Consider the following 27,070-nt stretch of genomic DNA (forward strand, 5'->3'; position numbering starts at 1 on the left):
TTGGTTGTAGTCCCGGCCACCCGGCAGCCAATCAAGCGGGGGAAAGGTGACATCACTTGTTCTCCCCTCCCCCTCCTACCCCAAACTTCCCTACTCCCGGCTACCAGCAGCAACAACCACGTGGGGGAGGGGTAAGAGAGTAGAACCCGGTGAGGTCATTGCGCCTCCCCGACCGCTGCTGATTGGCTGCGGGGCTCGCGGGTGGCGGTTGGTTGCTCCTCGCACCTCCCCCTCGTGCCGCTGCCGCCGCCACTGAGAGAAGCCAGCGGCGACGCCAGAGCCGGGAATCCGGGTGAGTCGGGGCCCTGGGTCTAAAATGCTCCTAGGGTCCAGAGAGACTTACGAGGAACTGCTCTTTCGACTTTTTCTCCTCGCACGGGTTCTTTGGAGCTCCAGGCACTCTGTCACATGGGAGTTGTAGTCTGCCACGTACTGTTTACTATGGGCCGGAGACGTAAGAAGACTACCACTCCCAGCAGGAATTGCGACTAGCCGGTCAACAAACGCTCAGGCCACGCCTTCTAAGCCTGTTGATTGGAGAGCCCTACCCTTAGCCCCTCCTCCTTGCATTTCACTGGCTACTGTCCCTCACAGAGGCTGGTTCCGGCCTAGAGTGCAAGGTTACTGGGTACTGTATTCGTCATTCGGCACTAAGAAGGCTCGCGATTGGTCAATACTGGTGTCCATCGCTTGTTGTAGGGCAGGACCCTAGGCTGATCAGGCGGTCGTAGGCTCAGGTTGGTGTCGGTCCCAGAGGGAGGCTGATCTTGGACTTTGGCTCCTCCCCCTAGCGCTGCCGGGTGGGCGCGATTGGTTGTGGCAAACGTCGCTCGTCGTTGAGAGGCGGAGCCGACGAGGCTCCGAATATCTATTGGCCTAGGACGGCGCCGGTCAGCGGGGTTGTGGCCGCTGATTGGCTGGCTGCTCCAGCTGTTGCAGGTCCATTCACCATTTTGTGTGTTGGAGTAAAAAAAAAGGGAGAATCGAGAGGGAGAGCCGGAGGGGGGGCGGGGAGGGACCGGACCGGACCGAGCCGGGGCCACGACCCCCCGCCCCGAAACCCCGCTGAGCCCGAGGTGAGGGGCGGGGCCAGGGCTGACACGGGCAGGGGGGATTTGGGGTGCTGGGGGCCGAGAGGGGACAGGTGGCAGAGACGGGGAGGGGTACAGGGGAAAAGGGGTGAGTGGGATGGTGGGAAGGGGCGCAGAGTGGAGGAAGTGGTGGGGAGAAGGAGTGGCTGAAAAAAGGTGACAAGGAGGGGGTGGTGGGTAACAGGAATGGAGGGGTGACAGGACTAGATCAGGGTGACAGGGAGAGGGAGGGGACAGAGTTGGAGGGGGTGACAAGGAGAGGTGATGGGGAGAGAAGGTGACAGGTCCAGAGATGGCTGACATGAGAGTGACTGGGAGAAAGAGGTGACAGAGATAGTTGAGGGTGACAAGGAGAGGGTTATTGAGGAGGGGGCCTAGGGCCTGTGAAGAGAGAGGTAAAGATAGAGATGTTAACAGGATGGAGAGAGAGTGGCAGAGAAGCTGGTGCCAGGAGGCTTGATGGGAGGGGAGGACATGAGACCCTGAAGAGCCTGGGTCAGCCTGGGCTTCACAGGAGTTACTGCTCAGATTCTGAGGGAGGTGAGGGCCCACAGGGTGGGAATTATCTAGTGAGGAGTGGGAGTTATCCAGAGAGGAGTGGACAGGAAGAGACTAGGCCCCAGTGGAAAGAAAGAGGCTTGGCTTCTGGTGTGAAGAGGCTGGGCCAGGCAGCAGGGTCCAGGGGTGCCAGGCAGTGTGGTTGTAGGCCCTGGGTGGGGTATGCAAAGGTTTGTGTTGGGGCCGGATGTCAGCCCCCAGGATGGTGGCCCAGCGGGTCAGTGGGGAGAAGGTGGTGGGGCTGGCTGCCCAACTCCCAGGCACTTGGGTGCCTGCCCCAGTGTGAGAAGCTCCAGGCCCTCCAGCCTCTGCCTGTGAAGACCCCAGGATTGGCTCAGAGAAAGGGCAGCCTGGGATTGTAGGAACCAAAGGAGCAGCAGGCCCCAAATGGGAGAACATGAGGTCACGGGTACCGTGGGAGCCTGAAGACTGAGTCAGGGGTGCCTCAGATTGTGTTTGGCTTATGGTCCTGGGTCTCCCAACCCTCCCAGAGGCCCCCTTTTTGGCCTCTCAGGTTCTCTTAGTCACTTCAGAGTAAAGTTTTTTCCCTTCTCTTTTCTCAGGGCAGCTTGAAAGGGGGCGGGCAGTAATGACTGTTCAGGAAGTGGGTGAGGTTGGCCTGCTGGGCTTGTCCTGCTTTCTTTGACCTTCTCCCACTTACCCCCACCTGGAGTCTGAGGGCATATTTGGGGGCAAGGGGGGTCCAGTCAGCTCAGCCACCCTGCCAGAGCCAGCCTAGCCAGGGCGGGGATGCACGCAGGCCAGAAGCGGGGGCTGGGCTTTTGGGTATCACGCTGGGTGCTGTGGGGGGAGGGGCAGGCTCCCATCCAGTGGGACAGGGAAACCCTGGGGTGCCGGTCTGTGTCCCACTGTGTGATGACGTGTGTGTCTGTGTGTGTGTGTTTGTGCGCGTGCGTGTGCTTATGCACGGCCCCGTGGCAGCATTGGGTATGAGCTCTTGCCCCAGACGTGCCCCTGCCTGTTCCCTGCCAGGATCTGGGGAGATGGCTATACCTGGCAGGCCTGGGGTGCAGAGCAGAGTGGGCAGCTGTCCCTTGGGACTCTCAGCCGCCCACTCCTTCCCACATTGCCTGTCCATGCCAGGCTGCCCAGAGGGGTTGGGGGTGGTGGTAGAGAGAGGCTCACATCACAGCCCAGTCACCTCCCTTTCTGTGACTGTGCCTGTGCATGTGTGTGTGTGTGCGTGTGCTCTCTGGACAGTGACAGTGCTGCAAGGAAGCATACCCTCTGGATCATGTGACAGGCGGCACACTGAAATGTTTAGGAGCTCAGACTCTGGAGCCAGATTGCCTGGGTTCAGATCTTAGCTCTGCCATTTCCTAGCTGGATGAATTTGGACAAGTTGCTTGATCTCTTTGTACTCCGGTTTCCTCAAGTGTAAAATGGGGCTGATAGTAGCACCTGCCTCTTCGGGCTGTTGTGAGGATGAAATGGGCTAATAAAGGCAGGTTTAGCCCAGGGCTTGGCACAAAGTGAGTGTTTCATAGGCATGAACTGTTACTGCTGCTCGCGCTCCTTGGGGCAGTCAGAGTGTGTGCAGGTACCTACTGTGTCCTTTGCAGAGGAAGCAGATTATGTGAGCATCTCCAAGGAGCCAGAGTGTATAGCTCAGGGGACATGAGTGCCAGTCTGTGTCTGGGTGCTGGTCAGGGGCCCTCAGAGTTGAGGACAGCCAAGAAGGAAGCCTCAGGGATCATGGAGTTGAGGCAGTGGCCTCAGCAAGTGGGAAGTCTTTAGAGGACACTGGGTCTGGGGTGCTCCTGAGTTGCTCCCGATGATCCTTGTCTGCCCTCCTACTCTGCAGGCAGACAAAGGATGAAGCCAATGAAGAAGGCTTGTGCTGGCCTCCCCGGTTCTGGCAGCGGTGGCAAGTCCCCACCAGCCACTAGGGCCAAGGCCCTGAGGCGGCGAGGGGCTGGGGAGGGCGACAAGCCAGAGGAGGAAGACGATGACGCGCAGCAGCAGCAGCCAGGGCCAGAAGAGGCTGAGGAGGGTGAGGAGGAGGAGGCTGAGCGGGGCCCTGGGGCTGAGGGGCTGCCCCCAGAGCTGCATCCCCATGACCCAGCCCCAGGCCCAGCTGAGGAACCCAAGGTGGAGGGGGAGGCAGGCCGCTGGGAGCCCTCACTCAGCCGAAAGACGGCCACATTCAAGTCACGAGCGCCCAAGAAGAAGTATGTGGAGGAGCATGGGGCTGGCAGTGGCAGCAGCAGTGGGGCAGCTGGTGCCCCTGAAGAGCAGGCACGGACCCCCGAGGAGGCCAGTGCCCTGGGTGTGCCTCCACGGCCACCCACTTCCACCCGCTCCTCCTCCACTGACACAGCCAGCGAGCACTCAGCTGACCTGGAGGATGAGCCGGCTGAAGCTTGTGGTCCAGGCCCCTGGCCCCCTGGCAGCACCAGTGTTGGCTATGACCTGCGGCAGCTGCGGTCCCAGCGAGTGCTGGCTCGGCGTGGGGATGGCCTCTTCCTGCCGGCTGTGGTGCGCCAGGTGCGCCGAAGCCAGGACCTGGGTGTGCAGTTCCCTGGGGACCGGGCCCTGACTTTTTACGAGGGAGCACCCGGCGGTGGTGTGGATGTGGTTTTGGATGCCACACCACCGCCAGGTGCACTGGTGGTTGGTACAGCTGTCTGTACCTGTGTGGAGCCTGGTATGGCTGCCTACCGTGAGGGTGTGGTGGTGGAGGTGGCCACCAAGCCAGCTGCCTACAAGGTCCGCTTCAGCTCCCAGCCAGGCCCAGTAGCCACCCTACCACAGCCACCACAGCCACCACACCGTGAGCCTGAGGAGGCAGTGTGGGTGGCCCGCTCCAGCCTGCGCCTGCTGCGGCCCCCCTGGGACCCTGAAGCCCTGCCTAGAAAGCCCTCAACGGGCCCTGAGGAGGAGCAGGCTGAGCCAGGGGCTGCCCTGCCCCCCTGCCCTGCTGCCCTGGACCCCAAGCAGCCTGAGGATGCTGAGGTATCCAAGATCAGCTTTGGTGGCAACCTGGGAGCTTGTGAGGAGGGTGAGGAGAAGCACCCACCAGCCCTGGGCACCCCGGCCTTGCTCCCACTGCCCCCGCCTCAGCTCCTGTCACCACCACCCAAGTCCCCAGCCTTCGCAGGCCCAGGCCGCCCTGGCGAGCAGCCCTCACCCTGCCAGGAGGGGAGCCAGGGCGGCAGCCGGAGCAGCAGTGTGGCCTCTCTGGAGAAGGGGACCGCGCCAGCTGCCCGGGCCCGCACACCCCTGACCGCAGCCCAGCAGAAATACAAGAAGGGCGATGTGGTCTGCACACCCAATGGAATTCGAAAGAAGTTCAACGGCAAGCAGTGGCGACGGCTGTGCTCGAGAGATGGCTGCATGAAGGAGTCACAGCGGCGGGGCTACTGCTCACGCCACCTGTCCATGCGAACCAAAGAGATGGAGGGCCTGGCGGACAGTGGCCCAGGTGGGGCTGGGCGGCCGGCTGGCGTGGCAGCCCGTGAGGGTAGCACCGAGTTTGACTGGGGTGATGAGACCTCTCGGGACAGTGAGGCCAGCAGTGTGGCAGCCCGAGGAGACTCACGTCCACGCCTGGTGGCCCCTGCTGACCTGTCACGCTTTGAGTTTGACGAGTGTGAAGCGGCTGTGATGTTGGTGTCACTGGGCAGCTCTCGCTCGGGCACGCCCTCCTTCTCCCCAGTCTCTACGCAGTCGCCCTTCTCGCCAGCCCCGTCACCTTCACCCTCACCACTCTTTGGCTTCCGCCCTGCCAACTTCAGCCCCATCAACGCCTCGCCAGTCATCCAGCGTACTGCTGTTCGCAGTCGCCACCTGAGCGCCAGCACCCCTAAGGCAGGTGTGCTGACTCCACCAGACCTGGGCCCCCACCCGCCGCCACCTGCTCCCCGAGAGCGCCATTCCTCCGGCATCCTACCCACCTTCCAGACCAACCTGACCTTTACTGTGCCCATTAGCCCTGGGCGACGGAAGACAGAGCTGCTTCCCCACCCAGGGGCACTGGGGGCCTCTGGCTCTGGGGGCGGAGGAGCTGCCCCAGACTTCCCTAAGAGTGACAGCTTAGACTCTGGTGTGGACTCGGTGTCCCACACGCCTACACCCTCCACACCAGCTGGCTTCCGTGCTGTGTCGCCTGCCGTGCCCTTCTCCCGCTCCCGCCAGCCCTCACCGTTGCTGCTGTTGCCCCCACCTGCCGGCCTGACCTCGGATCCTGGGCCCTCCGTGCGCAGGGTGCCTGCTGTGCAGCGGGACTCACCTGTCATTGTCCGCAACCCTGATGTGCCGCTGCCCTCCAAATTCCCTGGGGAAGTGGGCGCTGCCAGTGAGGCACGGGCCGGGGGACCTGGGCGGGGCTGCCGAGAGACCCCAGTGCCCCCTGGGGTGGCCAGTGGGAAGCCTGGCCTGCCCCCACCTCTGCCGGCCCCCGTGCCCATCACTGTGCCTCCAGCCGCGCCGACTGCTGTGGCCCAGCCGATGCCCACCTTTGGCCTGGCTTCCTCGCCCTTCCAGCCGGTGGCCTTTCACCCCTCACCTGCTGCCCTGTTGCCGGTCCTGGTGCCCAGCAGCTACACCAGCCATCCTGCCCCCAAAAAGGAAGTCATCATGGGCCGGCCTGGGACAGGTAAGAGGTTCAGGTGGTTGGTCTGGGCGAGGGCTCGTTTTGAACAGGATCACTTGCAAACTGGGTCTCGAGAGAGGTGAGCTCCCACCTTGGGAGGGACCCAAGGGGAGGCTGGCCTCCTCTCTGCACAGATGTTCAAGTGGGAATTCACGTGTCAGGTGAGGGAGTAGACTTTCAAGGCTCAGTGCAGTGTTTCCAGAGGCCTCCTATTGGGAATGCAGTCTTAAGGGGTCCATCAGTCAGCAAACCCTTCCTGAGTGCAGGCTTGAAGCCAGGCCCCCACGGAGCTGAGAGGGTAACAGAGATGACAGTCATGGTGACAGCTCCCACGTCTGGAAGCCTGGCAGGGGCATCGCCATGATAAGCAGTGTGAGTGGTTATCTCACCTAACCTCACACCCACCTTTAGTGTAATACTCACCACATTCTGAACACTGCTATGATCAAGCTCATTTAGAAGAAACTGAGGCCAGGTTAGTAACTTGCCCAGGGTCACATGGCTAGTAAATCCTGGTGCTAGCTTTCCAACCCAGGCAGGCTGACTCGAGACCACTCAGCCATAATGCTGGGTTACAAATGGGAAGATTGAGGCTCCAACAGGTCCTTATGCCAGGTGGTGGCAGGACTGGGACTAGAACCCTCATCTTCACCACTGCACCTGGTAAATACCACAGGAGTGGCCACATTGGGAACTGGGGGTGTGCTGTGCATGCCTCCAGGTGTGAATCTAGTCTGACTGCCCTCAGGATAGGGTGTGTAAGCTAAGAGTTGAAGGATGAGTTGGAGCCAGCAACCATGGGACAGAAGAGCCTCTCTCAGAGGCTGACAGGAAGGCTCCAAGGCCAGAAGTAGCACAGCTGAGGATGGCCAGTGTGGCTAGAGTGCTGAGGCCGGGGCGGGGGGAGAAGCATTTCTGATACAGTGCTTGAGAGCCAGCTGGCCTCGGTCTTGTCAGAGCAACTTTCATGGAGGGTGACAGACACGTCACGAGTCTCTTCCCTAGCATCTTTTTCTCATCTGTTTATTAATCCACTGTTGACTGAGGGCCCTCTCTGTGCCTGGTGCCCTGTGCTGGTTGGTGCTAAGGACAGAGCCCTGCTCTCACAGGGCTTATGGTCCCTGGAGTAGACAGACCTGTTCCACATAGTGACTATCCAAAGTGGTGGGGCTGGGATGCAGGAAGCCCAGGAGGCCATGGGAAGTCAGGGAGGGCTTCTTGGAGAAGAGGCCAGGGCCTCTAAAGTGAGACCCAAAGGGTGTGCAGAAGGGAACCTGGCAAGGCCAGCAGCAGGACCTCCAAGCAGAGGAGAAGAATTTGTACAAAGGCCTTGAGGCAAAAACAAGTATTTGAAGGACGTTGAATCTGCAAAGTCAAGGGTACTAGACAGTGGGGTGAGTGTTGGGATGTGCAGCTGTGTTGATGAGCAGTACATCAAGGGTCAGGTCATAGATGGTCCTTATAAGACTTGTGAACTTTATCTTGAGGGCTCTAGGGAGCCAAGGAAGGTTTTGAGCTGATCCAACCACAGCTGTACCATGGAGGGTGACGTCCAGTCCCTGAGACCAGGGGCAGGGAGACCAGGGAGGAAGGAGGCTGGGGTGTGGATCTAGGTTGGAGCCACCGTGTCTTGGGCTGGGGCAGAGGCCAATGCAGGAAGGAGCCCAGGCCCTGCCCTCACAGAGCTCCAGCCCAGACCCAGTACAGAGGGGCACAAGGACTATGCTCATATACTGAGGTTGTGAGCTTTTTTGCCCCACCCCCAACATTTTTTACATTCGTTATTGTAGTTGATATGAGCAAAATTCCACAGAAGTGGGCAGAGCAGGGATTTCTATCCTTAGACAGATGAAGAAACTGAAGGACTCTAACCATCCCCCTCCCCCACACACCCTTAGCCCCAACATTGCCCTCATACATAGCATTGGTCATGACCGTCACTGCTGCAGTGTGGGGAGGGATGGCACTGATGCAGGTGACCTGAGACCTACCAGGGTGGCCCTACAGGGGTTCCTGCCACCATTTCCCAGATGAACAAAAGTGAGGCCCTAACAGAATAAGAGTCCTGATTGAGGTTACTGAGCCAGGGAGGGGCAAGACTGGTCCTTGAACCAGGTCTCTTGATCTCTAGATCACAGGACTCTCTCTACTGGAAGTTACAGTAATCATAATTTATTAAGTACCACCCATGCATGTGCCTGGCACCCTGCTCAGTAAGCGCTGACGGAGCCTTTATTCACTGAATCCTCACAATACCCCAGGAGGTCAGCATGATTATTAGTTCCAGTGGACAGAGTAGGAAACTGCAGCCCTAGAGGCAAAGTGACTTGCCCAAGGTCACCCAGCTAGGAAGAGGGAGAACCAGGCTGTCTGGCTCCAGAGCCCAAGCTCTTAAGCACTCTCAATAATAATAGTAACAATAATAGTAACCTGCTTTATTTGAGCATTTAGCATGTATTCAGCCTCAGGTGTGGGGCCATCGCATCAAAACCTCCTGATAATACGAAGTAGGGATTACCAGCCCTGTTGTCAGAGGAGGGGGGGAACTGAAGTAGGTTCAGGGAGGGGAGGCCCCTTTCTGGAAGCCACCTGGTCGTCAGAACTTGTCCAGTGCCTGTCTTGGCGGTTCTGAGCAGCACCTCCCTGACAACACCCATGCTGAGTTATCCAGGCTGCCCTCAGGTTCCCAGCCAGCAGGCCCTTTTGTTCTTCTCTGAGGCCTCCCTAAACCCTTGGGAGGTAGTTACCTTGGGGCCTTCTCCCTCTGAGGCCCAGACAGGGCAGACCGTGCCCAGTGGCATAGTGAGGCTGTAGTCCTGGGCCCTTCTGCCCACCCTTGCCAGGGCCTGACCCTCACTCAGGGCAGCAGGTGTGAGGGGGCGGCCCGGGGCAGCCCGCCTGCTTCTGCCCCAAGCCAGGCACTTGCTTCCGCTGGGGGACTTGCTGGGGCAGGCGGGCCGGCATTCTCCACATTCTGCACATGGCCGGGCCAGCCAGCTGCCATTGCCACCTCCCTCTGACTCTTCCCGCCTGCTCCCCAGGAGAGGAAGCTGCCCCTGGGCCTGCAGCCCCAGCCCAGGAGGCCAGATGTCTCAGCCCTGTCCCTGGCATGGCCTCCCTTCCACTTCCCAGCTTCTGCCTGTTTTCCCTGTATTGACAGGCAGTGCTCTTTCTCCTGGGCCTGTCTGCTTGTTTGCCTGTTTGAGCCACTGTCTGTCTGTCTCTCCCTTGAATCCATATGTCTGTCTCTGTCTAGGTCTCTATTTCTGGGCCTGAGTCTCTCTGTGGACTTTTGACTTTCTCTTGAGTCTTGCTCTCTGTATCTTTCTTGGTTTGTCCCTCCTTGGACATCAGTTCTTGCCTGAGCTTTCATCCCACCCTCTTTTTGTTTTGGCCCCCCATCTTAGGATCCTGTGCCTCTGGGCCAGACTTGGCCTCTCCTCTGGCCCTTCTTCTCCCATTCTTTAGGCAGATATTGTGCCCCCATCCTAGCCCTCACCCCCACTCTCTGCACATCAGGTGCTCTGTTCCTTTAAGTCAGTGGATAGTTGCTAAGCACCACGTCTCCTTCTCCCTTTTTGGGGAGTGTTGGGAGAATGTCTAGTCCTGGGATCCCCATCTCATTCCTTGACAAATTAACTGCCCACTACTGTCCCTGAAACCTGCCGAGAGGTGTCAGGAACCATCCTACGACCCTTCAACATCCAAGCACCTGTTCCCAACACAGGCAGGAAGGTGGGGGCTGTTTGGGACAAGCTAGGAGATCCGGCTGTGGGGGAGCAGCAGGAAAGCAGCTCCTGTGCCCACCCACCTGCTAGAGGGCATGACCCAGATCACCCCTACCACCCCCACACTCACCGCCTTTTGGGAGACACTTTGGTGCCAACTCCATTTAACTGAGTTCTATGTGTAGTCCACCCTAACCAGTAGGACTTCAGAGGCCAGGCAGTACTCACCAACTATACTTAGGAGGGGTTAGGAAAATGAAGCCCAAAGAGGAGCTGAGGGCCTCCTGACTCCCTAAATCCAGATCCAGAATCTGCCCACCAGAATTTCCATTTTGTCTCAAACAATGAACCCCATCTCTCCCACCAGAAGTCCCTCCTCATCTCTCCACCAGGCCCAGGCTGAGCAACCCTGGGGTAAGTGGGTGGGGAAGGCAGTGTGGACACAGGCACAGGCAAAGATGAGCAGAGGGAGGTACAGATTCTGGGGAGGCCAGAGGGGAGAGACAACTCTGTGGCTTAATGCGAGACAACGAAGGAGGTTCAGGTAGGTGTCTCACTGAAGGTGACATCTCAGCTGAAGCAGGAGGAATGAGTGGATTTCAGGGTAGTAAAAGAAAGAGAAGGGCTATCCAGGCCAAGGCAGCCACAGGAGCAAAGGCCAGGAGGAGTGAAAGTGCATGACCTCTGTGTGGCTAGTTGAGGCTGGAGCTGACACGAGCATAGGCTTGGGGGAAGGGTGCCAAGGGTGCCATGGTCCAGCCAGGCCATGCTTGAATGGCAGCCTGTGGAGAGCCAAGAAAGGGTTTAGAGCAGAGGGAAGGGGTTGCATCAGGATGTCAAAGATCCCTGAGAAGGAAGGAGATCTAAGTTAGGAAAAAGAGGATGATCTGCGGGAGAGAGGAGATCAGAGGCTTTTCTGAGGTAGCAGGAGTCATGAGTCTTGGAGACTTCTTGGAAGAGCCATCCAACACCAGGCGCTGCGAGGGGTCAGACTGCCTCCTGGCGGCGGCGGGTGGCCGGGGCTGATATCGCGCGCATGCGCAGCAGTGTAGTGGTGTGTGTGGCCCGCAGCCCCCGGCGCCTCGGCATTAATGGCTCCATTAGTGGCCGGGAGGGAGGCGCATTAGCGGCGACGACGGCGTCTGGCTCCCATTACCACCGGCGGCAGCGGCTGCACCACAGGCGGCTGGACTCTAGCCCGCCGCGCCGCCTCCTCCGCCCGCACCCGGTGCCCTATTCCCGCTCCCCATGGGGGCCTGAGCCAGGGAACCCCCGTCTCCCCTTTTCGGTGGAAAAGCTGATTGTGAAGCCAGGCAGACCTGGGCTCAAATCTCGACCGTGCCACCACCTGATTGCAAGATGCTTCCCCCTCTCTGAGCCTGTTTCTTGTGAAGCAGCCGGGGAAACAGGGTGCATCGGGGGCTTTGTGAATCCAGACCTGCACCCTGTAAGGGCCGCGCCTACTCCCGCGCCCCAGGGGGTAGGCTCCAGGCGTCCTGCCTCCGTCCTTCCCATTGGCCGCTGTCGCGCCCGCTGGTGCCGATTGGCCGAAAACCACTCCCCCCGGCCCCTGCGCCATTAACCCCTGCACTGCCGCGTCCTCGGACTGGGTGGAGCCCCCCCTGCAGACAGTTCGGGTGCCAGCTGGCCCGCGCCCCGCCGCGGCCCGCGTGGGTGTCAGGCCGACCGGGCGCCCGCCCGCCCTCCCAGCACAAAGCGGCTTTGTGGGGCCCGCCGGGGGCTGGCTGGGGGCCAGGCGGCGAGTGGAAAATCTCGTGAGCACGGGGTTGGGGAGGAGAACGCAGGGCGGCGCCCCCTCCTCCGCCCAGGCAGTGGCGCCTCCCTCGGCCCGCGCGGACCAGCCACTCCAGCCTCGGCGCCTGTACGCTCCCCTTCACCCCCCCCCCCTTTTCTGCCCCCTAATCCACATCCCGCCCTCCGTCCTATCCCACTCATCTCCCAATCCCTGGGGACCCTCCCCCACATTTTGCCTGCCTCTCTTTTCCTTCTGGTCCCCCTGCCTACCCCAGCCCCACTCACACTGACTCACCCCGGCGCTATTTTTAGGCCCCCATCCCTCCCGAGCAGCACCAGCCCAATCCTGGGCTCGTTCCCCAGGCAACCCTGGCCGTCGCCGAAGCCGCCTGGGGTGGGTGGGTGGGTGGGTGTGTATGTGGAGAGCGGGTGAGGGGAGCTAGGGACACTGGGGTGGTGAGCCGAGGCGGGGACCCGGGCCTGGAGAGAGCAGGGTGGGGAGCCGCAGGCGGCAAGGCGCGGTGCCTCTCGGGCTCAATAAACCCGGGCTCACCCAGGTTCAGAGCGTGTCTGCCTGTCCCTTAGTCTGTCAGCATCCCTGGCTGCGCGCCCCAGGCCTCTGGGCAGGCCTCAGCCTGTGCCACTCTGGGTAGCAGTTGCTGTCTCTGTCTGTGCTCCCTGTCCCGAGGCTGGGGTGGGGTGGTGCTGTGGAGACTGTTTAGGGTCAGACCTTTTGTGGAGTTGGTTATGGGGTAGTGCCAGGGGTAGAGGGGATGCACTATAGTTCTTCCTGGTACCTGCTCTGAGTGAAGGATGGTGTTGCACCCCCTCTCAGATGGGGCAGGGGCCCTGATTTGAGGAATACCCTCAACCTTTTCCAACTAGGGAGGCCCCAGTTAGGGTTGGGGATGCGTGGAGAGATGGAACTGTCAGGGGACAGGACCTGCTCTCTCTTCTCCACTCCTACTCACCCCTACCCAGGGTTCCTCTACTCTGAACAATGGAAGCTAAGTATAGGGCTGGCCCAGTGCCCAGGGCAGGGGGGCCCTTCCCACCCGGATTCCGGCCCCTCCCTGCCAGGCTGGGCCCCCACTTGCCTGTACCCTACCCTGTAAGGGGCCTCTTCCCATCCCTCCTATGTGGGCACTGTCTTTTACCAGATGTGCAACCCTCCCAGATGTATGAGGCCCTCTTTCCCTACTGTGCCAAACCTAGCTCTTTTTCTCACTCAATAGAAGGGAGGGAGCTGGGGGCAGGGTTCCTCTGAGCTCAGTCCCTGGGCTGCATTGCCTGGGGAAGGGGTTAACTTGCCAGTAGGTGAGTCACTGGTGGGGAGGGGAGGGGGCAGTGGTGGGGAGATAGTGGCCACATTGATTTCAGGCTTGATTTTTGCTTCATATTGCAGTCCCTGGGGCAGTGAGGTAATGGAGGGTCTGAGTCTGGGGCTGCATAGGGAGGAGGGAGCAGCCACCTAATAGTCCCTCCGGTGGTCCCTCCAGGCTCACAGCCAAGTGTCTGGCCATGCAGTCTCTGGAGGTCGGAGGGCTACAGACCTCCCTTTTCCCTCTGGGCTCAGGTTACCTGTATTTTGCCCCTTCCCCATTCCTTCAGCTCTGTCTGTGGATACAGCAGGCTGGGAAAGGATTTGTCTGTGCCTGTCACTGACCCCTGCCTGTGTAGCTCAGTCTTGGTCCCTTTGAGCATGTGCAACCTTTACCTACCCAGGTATGACCCCAGGCCTCTGCCTTTACTGGATGTGGCCTCAGGGCCCCTCTTGGGTGATCCAAGGCCTCTGCCTCTCTACCTAGTGGGCCCCAGACCTTGCCTGTGTCTCCCTGTATGCCCTCTGACCTTTCTGTAGTTCACCAGTCTCTCTGGTATTGTATCTGAACATACTCCCATTCCTCTGTTGGGAGTCTCAGCTGTATCCACCCTGAGGTTAAATTTTCTGTAGTGGAAAGAGCACTTGAATTGGAGCACTGGGCTGTTACATCCTGGCTGCATGATCTTGCACAATTTATTCAATTTCTCTGAGCCTCATTTGTTTCATCTGAACAATGGGCATAATAAAGTGTACCTCCTTAGTGGCTGTGAGGATTCAATGAACAGGATAATACATTACAAGCTCCTAGCACATAGCAGCCCCAGTGTTAGTTTCCTTTCTTCCTCTTGGCCCTCTTATGGAAAGGGTGGCTCCCAGCCTAGAGTGGTGGTCCCCTGCCTTCCACTGTGAGGTGGAGGGTCCCAGGTGTCTGCTAAGTGTCAGGCAGGGTAGCTGATTGATGGGAATGGCCAGGGCACTATGTATACCTGATAAGCCAGGGTACTGAAGTAGTCAGTGCTCACCAGGGTAAGTTTATATAGTGTATGGGGTCAGTACAATGGCTTTTATGAGAGTTTCCTGTGTAGGGGTTGGAGGGGTGACAGGAAGGCCATGAGTGTGTGGCTGTGATGAGGTGTGTGAGATAATTCTGCCTGTTTGATATGTTGTGTGTTTGTATGATGATTCACATGGGGCTGGTGGATGCGTGATTAGGATGTGCGTTGGTGAAGCATCTATGACCTGCCATGTATGAAATGGGTGATGTGAAGAGGATGGGTGAGAATGAGTGTGTGTGATGGTGGCTGAGGAGTGATGGATGGTTAGTGTGGGAGGTAGTACATTTATGTGAGCAGGTGTTCCAGGTGTGTAGCTGAGGGGTGATGGGCGGTTAGTAGGGGAGGTAGTACATTTATGTGAGCAGGTGTTCCAGGTGTGTAGCTGAGGGGTGATGGGCGGTTAGTAGGGGAGGCAGTACATTTATGTGAGCAGGTGTTCCAGGTGTGTAGCTGAGGGGTGATGGGCGGTTAGTAGGGGAGGTAGTACATTTATGTGAGCAGGTGTTCCAGGTGTGTAGCTGAGGGGTGATGGGCGGTTAGTGGGGGAGGTAGTACATTTATGTGAGCAGGTGTTCCAGGTGTGTAGCTGAGGGGTGATGGGCGGTTAGTGGGGGAGGTAGTACATTTATGTGAACAGGTGTTCCAGGTGTGTGACTTCGTGTGTGAGCATTAAGACGGAGAGTAAATGTGACCATGGGGTGTGTATGAGATAATGGGTGTGGTAGGAAAGTCTGCCCATGAGGAGTGTGTGACTGCTGTTGTGAAAGTTGATGAGGGTTCGGGGGTGGCTCGTCCACCCCTAGGCGCAGTTCGTCTCCCCTGCGGCGCTGTGCGTGCCCAGGTGGGCGTGAGGAAGGTGGGCCGAGCCGCGCGCGAGCGTGTTCCTCGCGCGGACTGGACACACAGAAGCACCACACACAGCCTCGGTGCTTCCGCAGCGCAGCGCCCCGAACCGCCCCCCTGGCTCAGTGCCTTTACTGCAGTGCGCCCTCCCTGCCGCCCTCCTCCCGCGGTCCCGCCCCGGGCCGGCTTGGGGCCAACCAGAGCCCGCCCCGCCCTGCCCTCATTTGCATATGACTGACGTTCCCCCGGGGCGGCCAATGGGGGCGGGCGCGGCGGGGCCTGACCCGCGCGCGGCGACGGTAGCCAATAGGCTCGCGCGCGGTGGGCCGGGCTTGCGCGGAAGGCCGCGGGGGAAGCGGGGAAGGGGCGGGGGGAGGTGCGGCGGGGGGAGGGGAGCGCGTAGTAGTGGCGGGGCGGGGAGGCGGCGGTGGTTCGGCGCGGGGCTCTCTCGGAGCGCACGGACGCACGCACGCTGGTCCGTCTGCCCGCTCGGGGCCGGAGGTCGACTCGGCGCTGAGCCGCGGGCCCCGGCCCGGAAAGGCGGGGCGCGGCGCCGGCAGCCGGGACGCACGGGGCCAGAGCCGTTACCCGCCGGAGCTGCGAGGGAGGGAGGGAGCGAGCCAGCGATCGGGGAAGGGAGGGGGCCGCCCCCGCGCACGCGCGTGGCGCCCCGCCCCGCCTGCCCCGCCCGCCAGGCTCCTCGCGGGAGGAGGGAGAGGGAGGGGGCGGCGCCGATGGCCCCGGTGCCGCGCGCCCCGTGACGGCCCCCGCGCGCGCCGGGGGGCGGGGCGGGGCCGGCGCGCTCTGACCTCCCCCCGCCCCCCGGGCGGCGGGAGGCAGGCGGTGCTGTGCGCAGGCGCGCCCGGCAGAGACCCCCGCGTGGGGCGGCCGGAGGGGGGGTGGCGGGGGGGGGGCATGCGGCGACGGCCTCCAGCTCCCCCCGGGCCCGAGCGGCGACTGCCGAGGAGCCGGCGGCGGGCGGAACGGCGGCGGCCGCTGAGGAGGCGAGAGCCCCGTCCAGGTCCCCCCCGCGCCGGACCATGTACTCAGCCCACAGGCCCCTGGTGCCCGCGTCCGGCGCGGCCTCCCGTGGCCTCGGCATGTTCGGTCAGTAGCACCTGGGCCCTGGGACTGTAGGGGTCAAGGGATTGGGGTACTGAGTGCGGAGTAACGGTGATGGGGTGTAGTAAGAGAATGGTGGAGGCAGAGTAAAGGGGAAAGTTACAGAGCTCGGCTGGGCCAAGTGGTTAGTGATGGCAGGTGAGTGTAGCGGAGTGATGGGAGTGCAGAGTGGGGAGTAACTGGGGACAGCTGTGATGTTTAGGTGTGGGGTGGAAGAGATCTGTTGTCATGGGAGGTGAGGGGTGCAGAGTAGCTGGCTTCGTAGCATGAATTACAGTAGGAGCAGGGTGAGACCTGCTAGTGTGGAATAGAGAGGGGGAAGGGGCTGGGGGCTGTGATTGAGTAGTGGGGCTAAGACCAGGTCTTGAGAAGTAAGCGAGGCAGTGTTTGCTCAGAACAGAGTGATGTGTTTGTGGTGTGCTTTACGGAGAGGGGCAGAGACCCAGGAACCTGGAGGGTAGTGCAATGGGGAGGAGTTCAGGAAGGGCAGGACCAAAGAATTGTTCCCCCATTGTCTGCTGGGCCGCTTCTTCCCCACCCAGCAGAAGATGAGGAGGCCTTGATGAGAAGGATCTCTGTGAAGAGAAGGTCAGGTCCAGGTCTCCATAGGCTGTTAGGTTTTGGAGGGCCCAGCAGGCTTTTGGGGCTCCAGTGCCCCAGTGGTAGGGGATGGGATTGTCCTAGTGTCTTGAGTCCCTTCCAGTGTTGGCTGCTTTGTTCCTCTCCTGTTGCCTCGATGTCTACTTTTTCTTTTGTCAGCACCTCACAGAATCAGGTCTTGAGGCCAGTGCCTCACACAGGGGCTCCCCTAGGCCAGCCTTCTGAAGGCATGGGCTGCGGTGGGTTGGGGAGGGTCAGCCCAGGTCAGATTGATCTAGACCAGGGGGAAGCATGGAATGATGGGGAGCAGGGCTAGGGCGTTTCCCTTCTCTCTTCATGGTCTTCCCCTAGCAGGGGCCTCCTCTGCTGGTTCCACTTCCCCCAGGGAGCCGGCAGTGAGAAGGAAGCCCACTCTCAGCCTGGGCCAGCCCCAGGAGTCCAACCAGGGGTGGGACCCAGCCTAAGGCTGGCTCTCCTACCACCTAGCTCCTGGAGCAGGAGATTAGACCGCTAGGACTGGTCCCTTGGTGAGGGAAGAACTGTCCTGTGCATATCTTCAAGGAAACACCTGGCACTTTTGCCTTCCCTGGGCAGAGACTTGTAATGATTCTCTTGTCTGCTTCTTTGTCTGTGCCTTTTCTTTGGAGGAGTTTACCGCATCTTCCCATCTTTTGGGCAAGGGAGCTGGATGCTACACTAAAGATTAACTCAGGGGTTTAGAGTGAGGGAGGCTGAGAGGCCTCTTAATGGGCAGTAGATTCTCTTTGGGGAGGAAAGAGAGAGATGCTGGAGCCCCCTGTGCCCAGCCCTGGAAGGGCAGGTCTTGCTCCCTGGGGTCTGTGGTAGGGGGAGGGAGGCAAGGAGAAAGGCCTGAGTCCCCATGCTCTGTGGGTGATGGAGAGGGGGAGGGAGATCGGGCCATCTGCCTCAGGAAAGAAGGGGAGTGTGAGGCCAAGGTGAGGGGCTACATCAGATGGCAACATGGTGATTGAAGTGTGGTATGACTAGGGGAGGTCTTGGGGTTAAGGTCTTGGGGCCTTGGGAGAGTGAGGTGGCAGTCAAGCATGGCCTGGTTTGTGACAGGATCTAGTCGTTCCTCTGGCCTGGTCCCTGGTGGCAAGGCTAGTGGAGGTGGAGGTGGGGGAGGGAGTGGGGTATGAGGGCTATTTCCCTTCTTTGCCTCTTTTCTTTCTTATAAATCTAGTGATCTTTCAGGAGGAGTTTTTTTCTGAGTGATGTTACATGCATGAGATCAAGGGACTCTGGGGTTGGGGAAGGGGGTGTAAAGAAGGGTGGAGCCCTTGTCCAGGATAGAAAAGAGCTTGAGTTGGGGGTCAAGGCCAAGCTCTCCTGCACAATTCAACTGGCTCCTTCCCACAGTGTGGACAAACGTGGAACCTCGCTCTGTGGCCGTGTTCCCCTGGCACTCCTTAGTCCCCTTCTTGGCGCCCAGCCAGCCTGACCCCTCTGTGCAGCCAAGTGAAGCCCAGCAACCTGCCAGCCACCCAGTGGCCTCCAATCAGAGCAAAGGTAAGGGGTGAGGGGCTGTGGGAAGCCACAGGGTTGGGGTTGAGATGGCCTAAGAGCCCTCTGATCTGCCTATCGCTCTGTCCTCAGAACCTGCTGAGTCGGCGGCTGTTGCTCACGAGCAGCCACCAGGCGGGACAGGGAATGCTGACCCTGGGCGGCCCCCGGGAGCTACATGCCCTGAGAGCCCAGGGCCCGGACCCCCCCACAGTTTGGGGGTGGTGGAACCTGGAAAGGGCCCCCCTCCCACCACTGAGGAGGAGGCCCCTGGTCCACCAGGAGAGCCCCGGCTGGACAGTGAGACGGAGAGTGACCATGATGATGCGTGAGTGCCCTGAGCTTGGGGCTGTGGGGGAAGGTGGTGTGGTGGGGAATATGGCTCTCACTTTCCCTGCTGCTCCCACCACAGCTTCCTCTCCATCATGTCTCCTGAGATCCAGTTACCTCTGCCGCCTGGGAAACGCCGGACCCAGTCCCTCAGCGCCTTGCCCAAGGAACGAGACTCATCTTCAGAGAAGGATGGACGCAGCCCCAACAAGGTGCCTCATCTCCACCTGTCCCCAGCTCACCCCATGGCCATCCAAGCCTGTCTCCCCAGTCCTAACCGCCCGGCTCGGGCCTGTATCTACTGCAGCGGGAGAAGGACCATATCCGGCGGCCCATGAATGCCTTTATGATCTTCAGCAAGCGGCACCGGGCCCTGGTCCATCAGCGTCACCCCAACCAGGACAACCGGACTGTCAGCAAGATCCTGGGCGAGTGGTGGTATGCCCTGGGACCCAAGGAGAAACAGAAGTACCACGACCTGGCCTTCCAGGTAATGCTGCCTCCTCTTGGCTCCTCTTCAGCTTCTTCTGGTAGGGTGGGTGAGTGAAGGGTCTCCCTGTCCTCTCCTGCCAGGTGAAAGAGGCCCACTTTAAGGCCCACCCAGACTGGAAGTGGTGCAACAAGGACCGGAAGAAGTCCAGCTCAGAGGCCAAGCCTACTAGCCTGGGGCTGGCAGGAGGGCACAAGGAGACGCGGGAGCGGAGCATGTCGGAGACAGGCACTGCCGCTGCCCCTGGAGGTTAGTGAGCCCTTGGGCTCTTCTGCCTTGCCACCTCCATCCCTGACATCTACTGGCCACCCCGTTGCTTGCTCACCCCTTCCCCAGAAGCTCCTCTCTACTTTATCATGCTTTGAGGTCCCTTACTCACAAAAGAACTGGCAATTGTTTCATGTGAAGGTGTCAGGAAGGTCCAGATAGGCAAAATTTTCAGGGAGAAATCTTATCATCAATTGGTATTTACTGAGCATTTAGTACATAATAGGCACCAAAAGGAGTATAATCTCTAGTATTCAAAGCCATATGCTGTTTTCCAAATGAGGAAACTGAGGCTCAGAGACGTAAGATCACTTATTTGAAGTCATCGAATACTAATAAGTAGCAGAGACCAAATTTAAACCCCAGTTTGACTCTCAAGACCACAGTTGGAAGCCCCTCATTGACTGCTTCTCCTGACTTAGGGTGTCTAGTGTGCTTGGCCCTATTCTGAGGAGCTTTTCTGGAGTGATCCTGTGGGTTTGGGCCCACAACTGTGATAGAGAGGATGTTCTTTTCTGTCTGAGATGAGGGAACTGAGACCCAGACGGGCCAGTGGTTATTAGCTAGCCAGCGCCACACACCTGTCTGCAGGCTTTGACGCTCTCAGAAGGGCTGCTTCCCAGGGAGGTATGGGCTTGCTTCTTGCAATGCCAGAGGACAGGAACCAATGAGAAATGCAGTTAGTGATTGGTATGTCTTTTCTGCCAGGTGGCTCAGGAAGTCCAGCCTGCTTCTGCCCAGTATCTAGAAATATCTGCGGAGGGCTTGGCCAGCCTGGGTGCTGGTAGGAGGCTTCTGACTCCATACCACTTCTTTCTTTCCGCTCTACAGTGTCCTCGGAACTCCTGTCTGTCACAGCCCAGACGCTCTTGAGCTCGGACACCAAGGCTCCGGGGAGCGGCTCTTGTGGGGCAGAACGTCTGCACACAGTCGGGGCACCTGGCTCAGCCCGGCCCCGAGCCTTCTCCCACAGCGGGGTCCACAGCCTCGATGGTGGGGAAGTAGACAGCCAGGCACTACAGGAACTGACTCAGGTCCGGAGTGCAGGCCATGGGGGTAGGGGAGATGGGCAGGGAGGGCTGCCTGAAGTGACAGCCTTGACCGAACTCTCCCTGCACTTGCCCTGCAGATGGTGTCTGGCCCTGCATCCTACTCTGGCCCAAAACCTTCCACGCAATATGGGGCTCCAGGCCCCTTTGCAGCCCCCAGTGAGGGAGGCACCCTGGCGGCCAGTGGGCGGCCTCCACTGCTGCCCACCCGGGCCTCCCGTTCCCAGCGTGCCGCCAGTGAGGACATGACCAGTGACGAGGAGCGCATGGTCATCTGTGAGGAGGAAGGGGATGATGATGTCATTGGTGAGCAGTCGCAGGGCTCAGAATCTTGTCCAAGGAGCAGCAGGCTAAGGTTTGGAGGGTGGGCAGATCTAGACCCTGAGACCCTTCCTTCCTTTCTTTTTCTTCCCTTCCACATTTGTTTGTGATCACCAGTGTGTTCAGTTCAGGCCCTACTGAGTAAACCCAGCTGTGCCCTCAAGAAGCCCCTGGCCAGACAGGAAGCTGGGAAGGCATGGCTGGGCTATTGGGCACAGTATTAGATGCTGATACCAGTGTGCTCTCAGGGTCCACTAGTGGGCAGGTGGGTACACCTGGGCTGAGGAACAGCATTTCTGGACAATGCTTACTGCCAATTTGGGGCAAAGCTGAGGCTAGAGCCAGGCTCCAGGCTCTTCCTCCTGGGCAGCCTTGTACCCAGCCCCTTTACCGACGCTGTTTTCTCTGTGCTCTCAGCTGACGATGGCTTCAGCACCACTGACATTGACCTCAAGTGCAAGGAGCGGGTGACTGACAGCGAGAGCGGAGACAGCTCTGGGGAAGACCCAGAGGGCAGCAAGGTGAGGGCTTGAGACTTGTTGCTGTCTGGTCACATGCATCTTGGGAGGGGGGACACCCATTTCTGTGTAAATTGACAGAGGGGGAGATTAAGGCCCAAAGAGGGCGAGCTACTTGCTCCGTGGGGAACTGGGTCACAGCCTAGGTTGAATGAAGGCCTTCGGCTGGCCTGGTTGCCAGGTGGGACAGGGAAGCAGGGGTGGGCAAGTTGTGCGTATCCAGGCTTCCCTGACATGCTGTATCTTCCATCTTTGACTCAGGGCTTTGGCCGGAAGGTGTTCTCACCTGTGATCCGTTCCTCCTTTACCCACTGCCGTCCATCACTGGACCCTGAGCCCCCAGGGCCCCCAGATCCACCTGGAGCCTTCGGCAAAGGATATGGGCCCACCCCATCCTCCTCCTCGTCCTCGCCTGCCTCCTCCTCAGCCTCAGCAGCCACCTCCTTCCAACTGGGCTCAGGGACCTTCAAGGCCCAGGAGTCAGGTCAGGGCAGCACAACAGGCCCCCTTCGGCCCCCACCCCCTGGGGCTGGGGGCCCAGCGACACCTTCTAAGGCCACCCGGTTTCTCCCCACGGATCCTGCCACCTTCCGGCGCAAGAGACCTGAAAGTGTAGGGGGCCTGGATCCACCAGGCCCCTCAGTCATTGCGGCACCTCCCAGTGGTGGGGGAAGTGTCCTGCAGACACTGGTCCTGCCCTCAAACAAGGAGGAACGGGAGGCCAGTGGAGCTCGCATGCCTTCGGCCCCAGCCCCACCGCTGGCCTATGGGGCCCCAGCAGCACCCCTGTCCCGCCCGGCTGCCACCATGGTCACCAACGTGGTCCGGCCTGTCAGCAGCACTCCTGTGCCCATTGCCTCTAAGCCTTTCCCTTCCTCTGCCCGGGCGGAAGCGTCTCCAAATGATACAGCAGGTGGCAGGACTGAGACAGTCACTGGGTCCCGGGCACCTGGGGGCTCCCCACTAGGTGTCAGCTTAGTGTATTCAGATAAGAAGTCGGGAGCAACCACCTCAACAGCCCCACATCTGGTGGCTGGGCCCCTACTGGGCACTGTGGGGAAGGCACCTGCCACTGTCACCAACCTGCTGGTGGGCACCCCGGGCTATGGGGCCCCAGCACCCCCCGCTGTTCAGTTTATTGCCCAGGGGGGCCCTGGCAGTGGGGCAGCTGCGGGCTCAGGAGCAGGTGCTGGGAGTGGCCCCAATGGGCCAGTGCCCCTGGGCATCCTGCAGCCAGGTCCCCTGAGCAAGGCTGGGGGAATCACCCAAGTGCAGTACATTCTGCCCACGCTGCCCCAACAACTTCAAGTGGCACCTGCCCCAGCCCCTGGGACCAAGGCAGTGGCTCCCAGCGGCCCTGCACCCACTACCAGCATCCGTTTCACCCTCCCGCCGGGCACCTCCACCAACGGCAAAGTCCTGGCTGCCACTGCGCCCACTCCTGGCATCCCCATCCTGCAGTCTGTACCCTCTGCCCCGCCCCCCAAAGGTGAGGCCTGGGTCGGGCAGCACAAGGAGAAGGGCCACAGGCCTATTCAGCTCCCTTGTAACCACTTCCTCCCTCATCTCTTTACTTGCAGCCCAGTCAGTTTCTCCTGTGCAGGCCCCTCCCCCAGGTGGCTCAGCCCAGCTGCTACCCGGGAAGGTACTGGTGCCCTTGGCCACCCCTAGCATGTCAGTGCGGGGTGGAGGGGCCGGCCAGCCACTGCCCCTGGTGAGCCCACCCTTCTCAGTACCTGTGCAGAATGGTGCTCAGCCACCCAGCAAGGTAAGGACACCCTGGTGGTGGCCCTACCTGTTCCTCGTTCTCTTTCTGGATGTTAGTCTCTATGTCCCGTGGTTTCTGTCTGCCTTTTCTTCAGTCTCCCTTTCTCCCTTCTTGTCTATTTGAGTCTCTGTCTTGCTGTCTTCCTCGACATCTTTGCACATCTTGATTTTGCCATCAGTGTCTGCACCTTGTTCCTTCTCTGTGTCTCCCATCTCTTGCTATTTTCTTTCTCTTTGTTTCTCCCTTCCCATCCCTGTCCCAAATTCTGTGTTCCTTGTCTCTGCTGAGATCACCCTCTGAGTCCTTGGTCCTCCCTTACCCAACTCTGGGTCGCCACCTCACCTCAGCTCATGGTGCCCTTGCCCACAGATCATCCAGCTGACTCCGGTACCTGTGAGCACACCCAGCGGCCTGGTGCCGCCCCTCAGCCCAGCCTCGCTCCCTGGACCCACCTCTCAGCCTCAGAAGGTCCTGCTGCCCTCCTCTACCAGGTGACTGCAGTTGAACCCTCAACCTGGAGGTCAGTGCAGGAAAGGGGTTGGGTGGGACCAGCTCACCTCATGCCGCCCCCTTTCCTCTCCCTTCGGCAGAATCACCTATGTGCAGTCAGCCAGCGGGCATGCGCTGCCCCTGGGCACCAGTCCTGCGTCTAGTCAGGCTGGAACAGTCACTTCGTACGGACCCACGAGCTCGGTAGCCCTAGGCTTCACCTCACTGGGGCCCAGTGGCCCCGCCTTCGTGCAGCCCTTGCTTTCAGGTGAGGGGTGGCATAGCAGGCAGAGCTGGGGACCAAGGGTGGAGCTGAGGCAGCCCAGACCCTAACTTGGGCCCAGGCCTGACTTGGCCCCCTGCCACTCCTCTGTCTCTCTGCAGGCCAAGCCCCGCTGCTGGCTCCCGGCCAGGTGGGCGTGTCGCCTGTGCCCAGTCCCCAGCTGCCTCCCAGCTGCACAGCCCCCAGTGGTCCTGTCATCACAGCGTTTTACCCCGGCAGCCCCATCCCCACCTCCTCAGCATCCCTGGCCCAGCCATCTCAGGCTCCACCAGGCCTGGTCTACACTGTGGCCACCAGCACCACCCCACCTGCTGCCACCATCCTGCCCAAGGGCCCATCGGCCCCTGCCACTGCCACCCCGGCCCCTACCAGCCCTTTCCCTAGTGCCACAGGTGGGTGTCGGGCCAGCTCAGGGCAGGGTGAGTTGGGAGACCCAGGGGATGGTCTCCAGTCAGGCCTGGCTCAGCAAATGCTCTTCTCTCCACCAGCAGGCTCCATGACCTACAGCTTAGTGGCCCCCAAAGCCCAGCGGCCCACCCCTAAGGCCCCCCAGAAAGTGAAGGCGGCCATCGCCAGCATTCCTGTGGGCTCCTTTGAGGCAGGTGCCCCTGGGCGGCCAGGCCCTGCACCCCGTCAGCCCTTGGAGCCTGGCCCAGCCCGTGAGCCCTCTGCATCTGAGTCTGAGCTGGAGGGGCAGCCTACAACGCCGGCCCCCCCACTGCCCCCAGAGACCTGGGTTCCCCCAGCCCGGAGCAGTCCCCCGCCACCCCCACCTGCTGAGGAGCGGACCAGCTCCAAGGGGCCTGAGACCATGGTGAGTGCACAGTGGGCCTGGAGGGTTCCTACTGCTCCTTGGCTCGCCCTTCAGTCCACTGTCTGTTCCACTCCTTTTTCCTCCACACTTGTCTGAACTGCGCCCTTATGGGGCCTCCTCTGTCACTCCAGCTTGTCCGTATGACTGGGTCTTCCCCAAGGTTCTGTGACTCGGGCAGTCAGTATTCATGTCTTCATGTTTCTGGTCTCACCCTGGTGGGTCTGAACCCAGTGTCTTCCATCTCCCTGCAGTCTCTGTCTCAGGCCAGCAAATTCCCAAGCTCATCTTCAGACTGGCGCGTCCCTGGGCTGGGTCTGGAGAACCGTGGGGAGCCTCCCACCCCTCCCAGCCCGGCCCCGGCTCCAGCCTCAGCCCCTGGTAGCAGCAGCGGCAGCAGCGAGGGCAGCAGTGGGAGGGCAGCTGGGGACACCCCTGAGCGCAAGGAGGCGGCCAGTACCGGCAAGAAGGTGAAGGTGCGGCCCCCGCCCCTGAAGAAGACCTTTGACTCTGTGGACAAGTGAGCACGGGCTGGGGGACTTGGCAAAGTGTGTGGGTTGGTGGGAGAGGGGGCAGCTGCAGGCTGGGACAGAGGAGGTGACCCTGCCCGCTCTCCAGCAGGGTCCTGTCGGAGGTGGACTTCGAAGAGCGCTTTGCTGAGCTGCCCGAGTTTCGGCCTGAGGAGGTGCTGCCCTCGCCCACCCTGCAGTCTCTGGCCACCTCACCCCGGGCCATCCTGGGCTCCTACCGCAAGAAGAGAAAGAACTCCACTGGTAGGCGAGTGCAAGGCACCCAGGGTAGGTAGGGGCAGACTGGGGCTGTCCCCACTGAGCCTGCTTCTGTTTAACCAGACCTGGACTCTGCCCCTGAGGACCCCACCTCGCCCAAGCGCAAGATGAGGAGACGCTCCAGCTGCAGCTCAGAGCCCAACACCCCCAAGAGTGCCAAGTGCGAGGGGGACATCTTCACCTTTGACCGTACAGGTGCTGGTGAGGTGGCAGGCAGAGCTGTGGTGTTCCCAGGGCCTCCAAGAGGGGTGGGGTCTCAGGAATGGGGTTAGAGATGGCATAGGTGGGTTGGGTATCACTGAGAGAAAGGACAGTAGTAGGTCAAGGGTGGGTTGTGGAGTCCAGCAGGACCCTAAGTTGCCACATGACCCTGGGTGGTTTCCTTCTCTGAACACTGCTGTGAAACATAATTCATTGAGGGCAGAGTGGTCACACGGACAGTGGTGGAGGGCCAGGCTGCCCCGGAAGGCTTGACTGCTTCTCATGCCACTCCCAGGTACAGAAGCTGAGGATGTGCTCGGGGAGCTGGAATATGAGAAAGTGCCATACTCATCACTACGGCGCACCCTGGACCAGCGCCGGGCCCTAGTCATGCAGCTCTTCCAGGACCATGGCTTCTTCCCATCAGGTGAGCAGGTCTCGGAGTCTCGAGGGGCACTTGGAGGGGGCCTGCCTGCCCATCTCACCCTCCCCTCCCCACCCTTCTGTCCACAGCCCAGGCCACAGCAGCCTTCCAGGCCCGCTACGCAGACATCTTCCCCTCCAAGGTCTGTCTGCAGTTGAAGATCCGTGAGGTTCGCCAGAAGATCATGCAGGCGGCCACTCCCACAGAGCAGCCCCCCGGAGCTGAGGCCCCCCTCCCTGGACCACCCCCCACTGGCACTGCTGCTGCCCCTGTCCCCACTCCCAGCCCTGCTGGGGGCCCTGACCCCACCTCACCTGGCTCGGACTCTGGCACGACCCCGGCTGCCCCGCCACTGCCTCCACCCCCAGAGCCAGGGCCTGGACAACCTGGCTGGGAGGGGCCCCCTCAACCCTCACCACCCCCTTCTGGCCCCTCCACAGCTGCCACAGGCAGGTGAGGGGCCCCTGAGAAGATCCCAGACCCACAGTATCCCCCTCAGGACATGGACAGTATGTAGGTGGCAGGAATTGGGGGGCAGGATGGTTACCTCCTCCCCAATAAAGCCATTTCGTCCTTTCCAGTTTGGGGCGGAATGAGGCCTGCTCCTCTTGTCTACCCCCTCTCCCCACAGCTCCCTCCCTGTGATGGGGGGCAGCTGAGGGGAAGCAGGGGCACAGTCTCCCTCCATTGAGCCCCTGTACATAACCTGGAGTGTGTTACCTTCAGACCTTTTCACTTGTACTTTATGCAAAATGGCTCGCGTGAGGGCCGCAAGCTGGAGGGTTGTGCAGGCCTCAGGCCACAGGGAGGCACCTGTGGAGTAGGGGGAGTTCATGTACCCCTTTTTTCCCCAGAGGGGCTGGACTCAGGTTAGTTTGGGGGTGGGGGCTCCTGCACTTTGCCACAGGCATGGAGAGGGTTCTCGCCTCACCCCCTCTGCCCTCCCAACTTGGGTTGTACTTTCTAAGAAGGTGATTTTCCCCTCCCCTCATCCCCATCCCCAGAACAAAACATGTTGATCATGTGCAATATTTCTTACTGTGCCGAGAAGCCGCAATGACCGAGATTAAAGCTGTTTAACACACCTGTGTAGCTGTCTGTTCTAAAGGGAGAAGG

The 27,070-nt window shown here is 60.3% G+C and overlaps 1 protein-coding gene across 10 annotated transcripts; it reads left to right on the top strand.

The window, feature by feature from the left end:
• Positions 1-151: 151 nt before the first annotated feature.
• CIC (capicua transcriptional repressor) lies at positions 152-27,040 on the top strand. Of its 10 annotated transcripts, none has more exons than XM_032485954.1 (21): positions 152-292; positions 3,475-6,267; positions 18,072-18,221; positions 18,309-18,543; positions 18,628-18,757; positions 18,853-19,035; positions 19,119-19,284; positions 20,134-20,336; positions 20,432-20,657; positions 21,090-21,193; positions 21,452-22,679; positions 22,771-22,958; positions 23,328-23,449; positions 23,549-23,715; positions 23,832-24,122; positions 24,219-24,544; positions 24,796-25,061; positions 25,160-25,314; positions 25,393-25,530; positions 25,826-25,957; positions 26,044-27,040. In XM_032485954.1, the coding sequence occupies exons 2-21, from the start codon at positions 3,486-3,488 to the stop codon at positions 26,409-26,411; spliced, it is 7,560 nt and encodes a 2,519-aa protein (XP_032341845.1). In that variant the 5' UTR covers positions 152-292; positions 3,475-3,485; the 3' UTR covers positions 26,412-27,040. The 10 variants fall into 10 exon arrangements, with proteins under 10 accessions (XP_032341845.1, XP_032341844.1, XP_032341848.1 ...); XM_032485953.1 differs by lacking the exon at positions 152-292 and adding an exon at positions 941-1,076; XM_032485957.1 differs by lacking the exon at positions 152-292 and adding an exon at positions 941-1,076 and having other exon boundaries at positions 25,393-25,524.
• The last annotated feature ends 30 nt before the right edge of the window (positions 27,041-27,070 follow it).

The sequence above is a fragment of the Camelus ferus genome, chromosome 9, assembly GCF_009834535.1.
Source record: "Camelus ferus isolate YT-003-E chromosome 9, BCGSAC_Cfer_1.0, whole genome shotgun sequence".
NCBI lineage: Eukaryota > Metazoa > Chordata > Mammalia > Artiodactyla > Camelidae > Camelus > Camelus ferus.

Coding starts and splice junctions, on each gene's coding strand:
- CIC (XM_032485954.1), top strand. CDS start 3,486: ATGAAGCCAATGAAGAAGGCTTGTGCTGGCCTCCCCGGTTCTGGCAGC. Junction 18,758..18,852: donor ATGGACGCAGCCCCAACAAG/GTGCCTCATCTC, acceptor TATCTACTGCAG/CGGGAGAAGGACCATATCCG. Junction 22,680..22,770: donor CTCTGCCCCGCCCCCCAAAG/GTGAGGCCTGGG, acceptor CTTTACTTGCAG/CCCAGTCAGTTTCTCCTGTG.